This window comes from Castanea sativa, chromosome 1 (assembly GCF_040712315.1).
Source record: "Castanea sativa cultivar Marrone di Chiusa Pesio chromosome 1, ASM4071231v1".
In the NCBI taxonomy this organism is placed as follows: domain Eukaryota; kingdom Viridiplantae; phylum Streptophyta; class Magnoliopsida; order Fagales; family Fagaceae; genus Castanea; species Castanea sativa.
In genome coordinates this window covers 76,734,152-76,746,349 of record NC_134013.1, presented here as the reverse complement: position 1 = coordinate 76,746,349, position 12,198 = coordinate 76,734,152, and the positions used below count along the sequence as shown (strand labels likewise).

General features: G+C 35.1%; 1 protein-coding gene across 1 annotated transcript; it reads left to right on the top strand.

Moving 5' to 3' along the window:
* The first annotated feature begins 736 nt into the window (after nucleotides 1-736).
* Nucleotides 737-8,713, top strand: LOC142622707 (uncharacterized). Its single transcript, XM_075796236.1, has 8 exons — nucleotides 737-878; nucleotides 1,212-1,324; nucleotides 3,566-3,637; nucleotides 3,850-3,885; nucleotides 6,812-6,857; nucleotides 7,175-7,262; nucleotides 8,093-8,150; nucleotides 8,380-8,713. Exons 1-8 carry the CDS (start codon nucleotides 800-802, stop codon nucleotides 8,428-8,430), a joined length of 543 nt encoding a protein of 180 aa, XP_075652351.1. The 5' UTR covers nucleotides 737-799; the 3' UTR covers nucleotides 8,431-8,713.
* The last annotated feature ends 3,485 nt before the right edge of the window (nucleotides 8,714-12,198 follow it).

Here is a 12,198-nt window from a genome sequence, read left to right as displayed (position 1 = left end):
TTAGTTAGAAACTAAATGAATTGAATGAAGGTATTTGTCAAAATACATTTAAAATCATCTGTTGGATTTGTATTGGAAGACAATAATTCTATTTTTCAACATAAAAATATTGTTATGTTCAATTTTTAAGAGAAATTATATAAAAAAGTCTTAAAGTGTATATTTTGTTTTTAAACGAGGTCCATATTTTAATTTTGCTAATAAAAATCTCAACCGTATGAAGTTGTATTAATTTTGAAGTTTTTACTGATCTAAAATTTTTATTTTTGAAGTTTTTATCTTTGTCATCTATGTTATTATGGACAATAAACTAACCAAAGAAAGGCAAGAAACCCAAATCCATTTCAACAGTTTCTCGTTTTTCCCTATTCCATTACTATGCAGAATAACTAAGACTGATGAAGGCTTAAAATTGAAACAGTTTCATAATTTTGGAACTTTAATTGGGAAAACTAAAATTTTGGGATTTAATCTGAAACAAAGACTTTTTATCTAATTTTATTTCACTAAAAAAAGAAGAAGAAAAGAATAAATTGATCTTACTGATTAAAAAAGACTTTCAACAAGAATATCTATTAATATCCATTATTATTTATTATTTTTCCTTCTTCAATTTGGACCCGCAAAAATCCACATGTCCGAACATTATTGATTGAGCCACGTCCTACCTACCTGATACAGTCAAACATCAGCAGCCAGTATACAAAACAAAGTTTTAGCGGGCGTCTTTATAATTTTCATATTTCATATATTTTTACAAACATACATACCCATCAGAAGAAGCAAAGAAAAAAAGAAAATGGAATGGATCAGAGAGAGCGTGGACTCTATCAAATCCATTCAATTCAGACAAACTCTCTCTCAGGCCGTCAATCTTGGTCCGTACTATCCCACTTCTCTTATCCCACATTATTTTTTACTATTAATTACTCTCTCTACATTACATGTACTCACTAAAGCTGCTTCTTAATTATATCTCAACCCTCAAATGTGTTTGATTATATGTTCATGTGACTTTGTTATAGGTTTATATTTGATACTGTATTCATTGAAATCTTGTAAAGGAGCTTTACAATCCAATAATTTTGACTTTATGAAAAGTGCGTTGGTTGTACATGATGTTCAATGCACGGCCCATATTGTAAAGTTTCTGTTTACTACTTGATGTTCTAACGGTGACCTTTTCTTTTTTTTTTGGTGATCTCTTTCAGGCTTAATACTTACATCAGCTCTCATTATATGGAAAGGACTAATATGTATAACTGGTAGTGAATCACCTGTTGTAGTTGTGCTCTCTGAAAGCATGGAACCCGGCTTCCAAAGAGTAAGTCTTTTAGTGGAATATAACCTTTTTTTATTTTTTTTTGTTCCCTTTGCAATTTGATTGTAGCAAAGTGCTTGATGTATCTTGAGACATCTATTTTGGTCCAATGCAGCTGCATTTACAAGTTGTGCATCTGATGCAGTTCATTTTTAATAATGATGTTTTCTTGCTATCACAATCATGGTGTTTGCTTCAGTTTTCTCCATTGTAAATGATCAAATTGTCTAGAATGGTTGTACTGTGTCAATCAAGCATTTGAGGAATCTCATCATTTGGATTAAAATAGAGAAAAAACTTATATTTAATGTTAATTATATGCCAATGAGCTCTAATTCAACTGGCGCTTCCAGTCCTTATAAGTCCTAGGTGGCGGGTGAGGTCATGGGTTGGGTGCGTCTATAATTTACGAATCAGGGGAAAATAAAAATCTGTTTTCGACTGTTAATACTATTTTTTTAATTCTATAATTGGGGGTGGAGGGATTTGCACCTGGATGTCTTTGTTAGAAACACTAGGAGATGCCAATCGAGCTGCAAGGCTCTTGGCATAAAAAAAATGTATGACAAGATTATTGGGGTTTATGAAATTATGATAGGAGTTGCTGGAACAATGCAGATGATGGCCATAGATTGGTAGTTGTACCAGTAACAAAACAGGATCTTGGGTTTTTTATAAAATACTTTATTTGACTATTTGCTGAAAAAGCTGTATGAGAGATTCTATTCTATGACAATTAAGCAGTGAATACCTACATTCATGTGAAAGTGGAGATTCTAAGCACTACTTTTATACATGGTGCTTGATTCTTAATGGCTGCTTGTATCAGTTTTCACTTTTATATGATCCATCTTTGATGTATATAGTGTTAGGATTTAAGTTGGCTAATATCCATGACAGTATAATGAGATGAGGGTGAAAATTTTTTATCCAAAAATCCAATTACAGTTGCTGCATCAAAATATTCCAGTATGCAGAATCTTGCTCGAGTAAGCACTGTAGCATGAACAGGAATCCCATCAGACGGAGATTTGGCCTCTTCCCTGTTTTTGATTGCTCAAGCAAAAGAGGTCCTCTTGCTTGAGCCAATAAAAGCTTACTCAAGCAAGCTCTTAAGTTTTTGAATTCCATGAAGCTTGTAAAGGAAGCTGCTGGAAGCCTTCTGTTTTAAGCATGCCTAAGTGACTGGATGTGAAGTTCGTTAAATGCATGCAGTGGGGTTGTTGAGTGCAGTAGGCTGACACAAAATCAAAAGACAAGGGGCTGGGGGTCTTTACACTTAGCACGTGTGGGCAGTGGAACAAAAGGAAGGGCCATGCTTTCATTTCTGTAAGGCTGACTGTGTAGAAAAAATATAGAAGCAGAGCTTTCTGTTTAGGCTTAGTGTTGCTGACATTTTTGAGAGCACCAAGAGAGAGAGAAGAAAAAAAAATCTAAAGCTCCTGTCATTGTTTTGCAGCTGTGAGTGTTAGAGTTTTGAGAGCCAAACAAGAAAATCTTTCTCTCTCTCAGTTTCTTTTTGTTCTTGATCTTGAGTATTCTTTTACATTCCATTGATTAAGCCAAGATCATAGAATTTTTTTTACCTACGCACATATAATTTCAATCCCATTGTGAGCAAAGTGAGATTGAAACCACAAAGTCCAAGCCTAGTGGGGTTCGCTGAGAAAATATTCAAGAGGTTCTTGGAAAGCCAGAGGTTCTCGTTCAAAGGAGATCACTATAAAACAATTCCAGAGTTTCTGGGAGTGCTGTGGCAGGAAGGAAAGTAGGGCGCTTACAGAGGTTGCATAGGTCTAGGCTATAAAGGTTTTGTGAATCATTATCAATGTGACTGTTTCTCTTTACTGATTTTCGACGAAACTGATTTCTCCCCCTGTAGTGGTTTTTCCATTGGAAAGATTCACCTTTGTTTTCTACTTTGTGACCATTCTCTGTCACCAATATTTTTACTGCTTTGGTATTATATTTGTGGCCTAAATATATAATCTGCTGGGCATATTATTGTGAATATATATACTGCTGGATTATATATTTATTATTATTGTCTAATTAAATGTTTATTTAATTTAATTTCACATTGTTAATCACTGAGGGTTCTAACTATAAAACCGAATTAATAGGAATATTTCATATAGATATTGTGTGACACTTCTTATGTAGATGTAGTGAAGTGCTTAACTGTTAAATGCTTCTATTTGGCTTAATTTGGTTTATTGGTATAACTATCTGATTATCTTGCAGGGTGACATTTTGTTCTTGCATATGAGCAAGGACCCTATTCGTGCAGGAGAAATCATTGTCTTTAATGTAGATGTATGTTCCTCCCCTCCTCCCTGCTATCCGTACCTTGTTCTTTAACTCCACTTGCCAAGCTTGTTTTTCTCTACTTTGGTTGAGGGGGTATTAATACAAGCCCCACAAGGTGTCGTATTTGATGTGGGTTTATGTGCTGATTAGGCATCTCCACTTAAAATTTTAAGCTTCTAGATTGGAAGCTCTAACAGTAACTTTTGCACATTGTTCAGGGACATGATATTCCAATTGTCCACCGAGTAATTAAGGTAAGATTTTCCATCGACAACTGTTGTCTTCCATTTCTATGTTGCTTCTATTCAATGTCACTCAGCCTTCACTTGTCCTTGCTATTACCATATCAACATGATATAATATCAGTAAGGTGTAGCTGTTTGCTGAACGCTCCAAAATGGTTGAGAATCTTGGGAAACCTAGGCAATGCAAACACTTGGAAACATACTTGCATCCAAGGCCAAAAACCCAGTCCATTTTAACATAAGTTGAAGTATACAACTTCATTCACAAGACTTCAAGCAAGGTAACCAACCGGGAAGGATGCAGGAACAAGCCCATCATATTACCTACCTTTGCAATTTTTCCACCTGCAGCAGGCAGTTGTGATTTGTTTTGAATTATCAACTGACATCCCCAAATTAATGATGAAAAACCACTGGGAATTGAAGATTGAGCTATATGCACAATCATATATATTAGTAAAAGGTCTCAATAGTTAATTAGGTTATGGTACCTATCAAATAAAAGGAAAAGGTCTTACCCAATACACAAGCTTCCACTTTTGTAGGGTTTGGGAGAGGAGATTGGTAGGCAGCTTTTCTCCTAAATTTTTTTGGAAGGCATTTGCCATCGCACTAAGGCCCAACCTTCAGTTGGTTAGGTTGTTAGTTTTTTGTTAATTTCCTAGAGCCAAGAGTAAATTTCTAATTCAATAATTGGGAATTCCGAAGTCAATTATAATTAGAATTAGGTTTTAGTCCTAGTAGTCTATATAAAACAGTATTGTATTCCAATGAAGACACTTTTATTGATTAATAAAAGTTATCTTGGAATGGTATGGTGCTAACTCTAGTCAACCTTGTTGACTCCTAGGTTTGTTCTCTTGTTTAATGCTAATTCCAAGCAAGCCTAGATACTGGCTCTTAGGTTATTTATCCTTAGTTTTGCTATTCTTCAATATTATTTTTGCATCCTTTTGGTTTTGTCCTACCTCAGTAAATCAGTTGGTTAATGCTTTCTGGGTTTCTTTTATATTCAGTCATTCCTATATTAAAATCTCAACATCAATAACTTTTGCTGTGATCAATGAAGTAAATAATTTACTGCTGCTGCTGCACCAGGTCATATTCATATATATATATATATATATATATATATATATATATATATATATATATAGACATAAAAAACTCCATGGAAATAAGATGAGAAAATACAATGAACCAAAGCACACAGGAAGTGTGCTATGATACCAGCAGAATATCTAATCTAAATAGAAATGAAAGTACAAAAATCAAGAAAATCAGGCAAAGAACTGAAAGTAAAAAAACTTGATGCATTTGGCCACTCAAACAGTCTGAAAGAAGGAAACTTCAAGTCATGAATCGATCTTCATTCCCTTCAAAAGTGGGTGCATTTCTTTCCCTCCAAATACCCCACATGAGGTAGAGAAGGATCATACTCAAGATCACCATAAGATCTGAGTTTGTTGAACTTGCCTATCCAACTAGCAAGAAGCTCCACAACACCATGTGGCAGGACAACATGACCCAATGAACCTCAAATAGTGAATACACCATATTCCACAACCCTCAAGCTACCCCAGTGTAGAAGTAAGTGATCATTAGTCTCCCCATTCCTCTTACACATACAAAACCAATGCACCACAACCACTTGCCACCTCCGCAAATTGTCAACAATCAAAAATTTTCCCAACACTGCTATCCAAAGGAAGAAACTAACCTTTGTGGGAACTTTTGGTTTACACAATGGCTTCTATGGAAAAGATAGCGGATTAGTGAATGCCCTATAATAAGATCGAACTTTGAGAACTTTAAAACCCCCTGGAAAAGAGAGTTTCCAACTTAATTCATCTACCCCATTCAGTCTCAATGAAAAAATATATCAGATCCATAAAGGAGAAATCCAACTCTAACTCCTAATCTTGAACCGGTTGAATGAAACTGATATTTCAAATGTAACTATCCTCTGAAAAAGATAACAGCTCAGCCACTGAAGCATTTTTATTACGAGCAGTACTTTATAATTCTGGGAAGTTATTTTTCAAAGGAAGTCCCTAGCACCAAGGATCATACCAGAATTTAATATGAGAGCCATCTCCCACCTTAACAAAACAATGGAAAGCATCCCACCTTTTCTTGATAAAAACAGACCAAACCCCATAAGGCCCCTGAACACTATTAGAGCATCAACCCCCTCCCCCCCCCCCCCCCCCTGCCATATTTCCTGTCTACTACCTTCCTCCAAAAATCATTCCTCTCCATAGCATATCTCCACAACCATTTTCCCAACAAAGTCTTGTTAAAAAGAACCAAGTCATGAGTACCCAGCCCCCCATTTTGAAATGGTGCAGAAATAGTCATTTTCAAATGCCATGTTTGCTCTGGATCCGCCCCACAAAAAATCAGCATATCATCCACAAAGAGGAGATGTGAGATCTCTAATTGACCACCAGAATGTCCACTCACTGAGAACCCTGATATATAATTGCCTCTCCTAGCTCTCTCCAACATTGTACTAAGGGCTTCCATAACTATAATGAACAAAGGAGGGGATAAAGGATTTCTCTTTCTCAACCTGTCAACCCCTGTAAACTGTGGAATGTACAAAAATCGAACCGTGGAAATACACGAAATATCCAATGTCTCCATCTAGGACCAAACCCGCACCTACGAAGCATATATAACAAAAATTTCCAATGCACATGATCATATGTTTTCTCCAAATCTGACTTGCACAACACCCCTGTTTTGCCGGATCTGGGTTGACTATCCTAGCATTCATTGGCTCTCAACTCTGAGCCAGGATCTGTCCCTCTTTGACAAAAGCATTATGGGGTTCAGACACCACCTTATCTAGCACCTTTTCTAGCTATTCATTGTTGTTTGATTTTAACAACATATCAGTGCTATGAATGCATCTTTTATTGTGTGTCAGATTCATGAGCAGCAAGATACTGGAGAAGTTTATATCCTCACAAAAGGTACCATATTATTTATCTCTAAAAGGTTGAATGAAGTCATTTTTTTATTATTATTGTCAATACTTAACATTGAAATTCTTCTTTGACAGTCGTTTTTAAAAAAAAAAAATAAAGAATGAAAGCAAAGAAGGGGAAAAACCCCACACAGTATTATGGGATTGCGTAGGACGTAAACCTAAGATAGCCATGAAATTCATATTCTTTAAAATTGAAATCTAGCTTACAGTATATGTATGTGTGATTTTTAATCACATGATATTTTTTTAGCAAGTTCCACACGTTTGGTGACTCTACTTTCCCTTTGCTAATTTCATCAGGAGACAATAATCCTGAAGATGACAGGGTATTGTATGCTCAGGGCCAACATTGGTTGCAACGACACCATGTCATGGGGAGAGCTGTTGGGTAAAGTTCACATGTGGAATAATACCTTTTCTTTTCCTACCAACTTGTCAACAGATCAAAGCATTTCCAGAATGTTACATAGATTTTAGTTATGCAGTGAAAAGTTTTTAAATGGGCATCACAGATCAACTTATATTAGAGATACCATAAGTTGATTTTATGAATTTCAGTTTATGTCACTTTTTTTTTATAGTCATAATTTTTATTGGAAAATAGGAACTACCTCATGTACACATGATATGCACAAAACAGTATAAAGAACTACAAAAGAATGGGAATCAAATACAAAAAAAAAAAAAAAAAAGATTCAATAAAATCTACAAGAGAAAGGACAATCATTTGAACCACTTAGGCTTCCACATCTTCAAAAGTAAAATCATTCATCTCTTGCAAGGCAGATGGGATTCATTTCACCCAATACCACACGAGAGCTAGCTGCCAATGGCCACTGGACTTTCAGGTCTCCCATGCGGAAATGAACTTCTGTCCCTCAGTGCTTGCTTTCCTGAGGTGCTGCCTCTCCTGTCATGGGTATATCAATGAGAGATCTATTTGGTTGGCTTCGTGGGGGTAATGTCTCATGCTTGGGGACTTGCCTTGGCTAAAATTAAATGACTAAGCATATCCAGCTCATTAAAAGTGTCTTGTCCATTAGATTATCTGTGCATAGCCTGTACATTCTCAATTATCCATGAAACCAAAGGTTTTGCCATTCTACCACATGAATCCAAATATGGTCAAAACTTGTCAATTTATTGTATCCCAAAAAAAAAAACTAATGAATGATTGTCTTTCATCTGCATGATCAATTATATTTCTTTTCCATGCAGGTTTTTGCCTTATGTTGGTTGGATGACAATTATCATGACTGAAAATCCCGTAATCAAGGTTTGCCTGTGTTGAAATTTCAAAGCTTTTGACATGCAAATCCTTCATTTCCATAGATAGAAAAGAGGCAGTTTCTGAAAACTGCTGCAAATCATGCATTTTCCCTTTCTTACAACAAAAAAAGTTCATGCAGTTTAAATTATGTAACCTTCCATGGGCTTGGCACTTGTAGTGAAATTAAATTGTTTGTTTTTACCAGTAGAAACTAAATTACCATGTCTTCTTGCAGTATATAATTATTGGCGCATTGGGATTGCTGGTCATTACCTCAAAGGATTAGAGATGTAAATTTCCGGTTTCAATACAAGGTTCTCACCATACAGAATTTTCTTTCTAGACAGAGACCAAGAAGATAGGAGAATGTGTAGGCAATTAGGCATGGTCATACACCACATAAATTTTATAGATCTGATTACCTTTCCTGTTCTGTAGACTGACAGTCAAAACACTGCCAATTGGATCAAATTCTTGTTAAGGTTAATATCAATTGGATGAGATGTTGCTTTTGTCACTCTTTTCAGTGCCTTAGATAACATGATCCTGCTTCTACAAATTTTCTTCCATGAATCATTGCTTAAGGCCTTGACCAACTGCATATTGTGGATGAATAAAACATTTGCCATGGCTGTTATTGCATCATAAGAATATCATTCTCTGCATGCATGTGATCTGTAATTTTCCTTTCAATAATGCATTCTAGTTTTTCTTCATTCAATTTACAACTCTATGCTCTGAAAGGTTAAATTCAAGATTATTCAGAATTAATATCAGTCATTATACTAGCCTCTGTTCCACCATTATATGAAGTGCTTGGATGAGAAATTTTGAAGCAGGACTTTATTTGAAGTCGGCATCATATAATTTCCAATGTTAATTTCCCTTATTTGTGCTAACGGAAGAGTAACTTCCAAATTCTTAAAAATTTTAAATTTAAGAGTTTTCGACCATATCCAAATTCCAGAGTTTCAAACTTTATGAATAGCAAGTCAATTACAAATTCTGACAGTATTAACATTCATGTACTGCCACTATTACTCTTCATATTGACACCACCATCATCACTGTTGCCATTTCTACTATACCGCAATCTTTTCTTTTTAGGGAGGGGCTGAGTTTGCTAATTGCTACTACCACAATCATCTTTGCTATCATTGTCATTGCTATTGCCACCACTTCAACAGCTCTATTACTGCCATCATTATCATTATCATTACAATCACTAGCACTTGCTGCTATTGCTATTGCTATCACTATTGCTAGTTGCCAACTAAACCATCACACACCATACCACCGCCATTACAAAGTCACTGTCATACTTTTTATAATTGGTGCAACAACTACTTCATGAGACTTTAATTTTTTAAGTTTCAAATATACTTGTCCAAAAAATCAAGATTTTTAATGGAGTTAGAATTCACGTCAATTGAACTCTAAGATAAAGCAATCGAGTAAGAACCATACCTCATGAAGCAAAATTAGTTTGAGTCTCACATTTCCCTCCACTAGGGGGCCAAAAATGTGCTTATAAAAAACAATCATGTTAAGTCCTGTTATTTCGAAAATTTCTTCTTCCTTACATAAAATTATTCTTTTGATTTAAGGAATTGTTTTAGTTCTATAGCTTCGATAAGACAACATATTTTGTCCAGCTTTGGGAGAACTATAATCAAAACTACCTCAAGACTAGCATACCAAAAAGGGATACCAACTCAAACTATTTTCACACAATCAAAATACAAGACTTCAACTCCTATATATCTACCATTAAGCCAAAAAAAAAAAAAAAAATCCATCATGATCATTTCATAAGCTTCATCTATGCTGCCCAAAACAGGATATAATTTAATAGAACCTCAGTATTTCGCAAGCTGCTATAACTATGCAAATATAATCCACCTCCTCTCTATGCTCTTAAGCTTTAAAAATGGATATAATCTAGATTATTTTCAACATAAATAATCTTATATGTTGCAGGCTGGGAGAAAAAGCATCTCGGTTCTTACAGACAGTCAGAATGTGATAAAGAAACTATATTCAACATAGTAACCTTAAAAATGGGTAAGGTCTTAAACTAGCCGGAGACATCCAACCTGCAGCAAGCATTTACAGGCATAGTTGAAGACAATAATTTTACAAAAATTCATGGCGCAATGTAGCACTAGATATAAAGCTAAAGGGGTGCAAGCCATTGTAACCTTTGAATCTTGTGTAGATTCCCCAGTCTTTGATCATTCTTCGGAATAGGAAATGCTAAACCAGTGGCACTGAACAAGCAATCTGCGGAGGAGAAACACATTACTCTAGATAAAAGTTTTTATTTTACCTATTTGAGAATGCAAAAACGAAAGTAATTAATTGAAATTTGAAAAGTACAAAGTTTCCTTTCAAACTAGTTTTAAAGGACTAAAATGACAATTAACCAAACTTAACAAGTTTAATTTACATTTTTGCCTATTAATATATATAAAACTTCCGGACTTGAACCAAAGCCTAGTGTTCCCATGCACATAAGACAACCAAAGCCCGGCGTTTCCATGCACTTAAAGACATGGGAAGGTAGAATCCAGCTCAACTCACCAGGAAGCCATGTAAGAGTACCTTACCCTGTACTTTCTCTTATAAAAATTTTATGATCATAACTTAAACCACAACTTTTGCTACAACCATTCGCATGACAAATTATGCGGGGTAGAAAAAAAGTAGTGGATCCATATGAAAATAAGGAGCAGTCAGTCTCAATCTACTATATAGGATAGTTGTGGTAAAAATTATGACATTTTATGTAGTAATAGAATTGCTCTCTTTTATACCAGTGGATTTTGGACCCGCACAAATCCACATGTCTAACATCATTCATTGTGCCACAACCCAACGCTCACTTTGGGAACCCAAAAAATTCCTCCATTCCTACCTTATATGTACACGATCCAACTCAACAATGCCACCAACTATATATAGAGACCAAAAGTTCTACACAAACCAAACTAACTGCTTCTTCTTTCTAACGTTCCAAAGAAAAAAGATAAAAAAGTTTGTGCATCTTCATAATTCATACTAGTTCACACTTCATACGCAGTAGGCAGTAGAAGAAGCAAAGAAAAAGAAAATGAGATGAATCAGAAAAACTCTCTCTGATCTCGTCAACCTTGGTCCATACTCTAACCCCTCATCATTTTATTACTCTTACTATATGTCACTAAAGCTGCTTGCTTCTTATCTCAACGACCCTCAAAATGCACATGTTTTACAAGTTCTTGAATTTCTTATTGGTTTATAGTTGATACCAAGATTGCTTCTTATTTGAATCTTGAAAAGTTTCTGCTTACTACTTGATGTTCTTGATTTTTTTTTTTTTTCTGTTTACTTCTTCATGCTCTAAGAAGGCTGGCATTTTTATTTCTGGCTTATTTTTTGCGGCAGTTATCATTTTCATGAAAGGACATGAATTTGCAAATGAGATGTCTAAAAGCATGGAACCCGGCCTCAAAGAAGTAAGTTCTTTAGTAGAATATACCATTTTTTTTTTCTTTGCAATTTGATTGTAGCAAAGTGCTTGATGCATCCTTAGACCCCCTATTTTGGTCAAATGCAGCAGAATTTACAAGCTGTGCATCTAATGCAGTTCATTTTTAATAATGATGTGATGTTTTCTTGCTATCACAATTATGATGATTGCTTCAGTTTCTTTATTATACAAATGCTAGAATCTCACCATATAGTTTTCACAAACTGATGTGGTGAATGGAATTAGTGGATTTCAAAAAATAATAAATGAATGTATGAATTACTCTTATTGTTAATTATATGCCAAAGAGCTCTAATTCAGTTAACAGCTCTCATCCTTAAAAATCTTAGGTGAAGGGTGAGGTTGTGGGATTCAAGACCCATCGGATGCATGTATAACTTACCAATCAGGAAAAAAAAAAGAGAAAATTACTTGGGTTTATTAAGTTATGAAAGGAGTTGCTAGCAGTGATGGCCCTGCATTGGTAGTTGTACCAGTGACAACACAGAATCTTGTGTTTTTTCCATAATTTACCTTATTTTT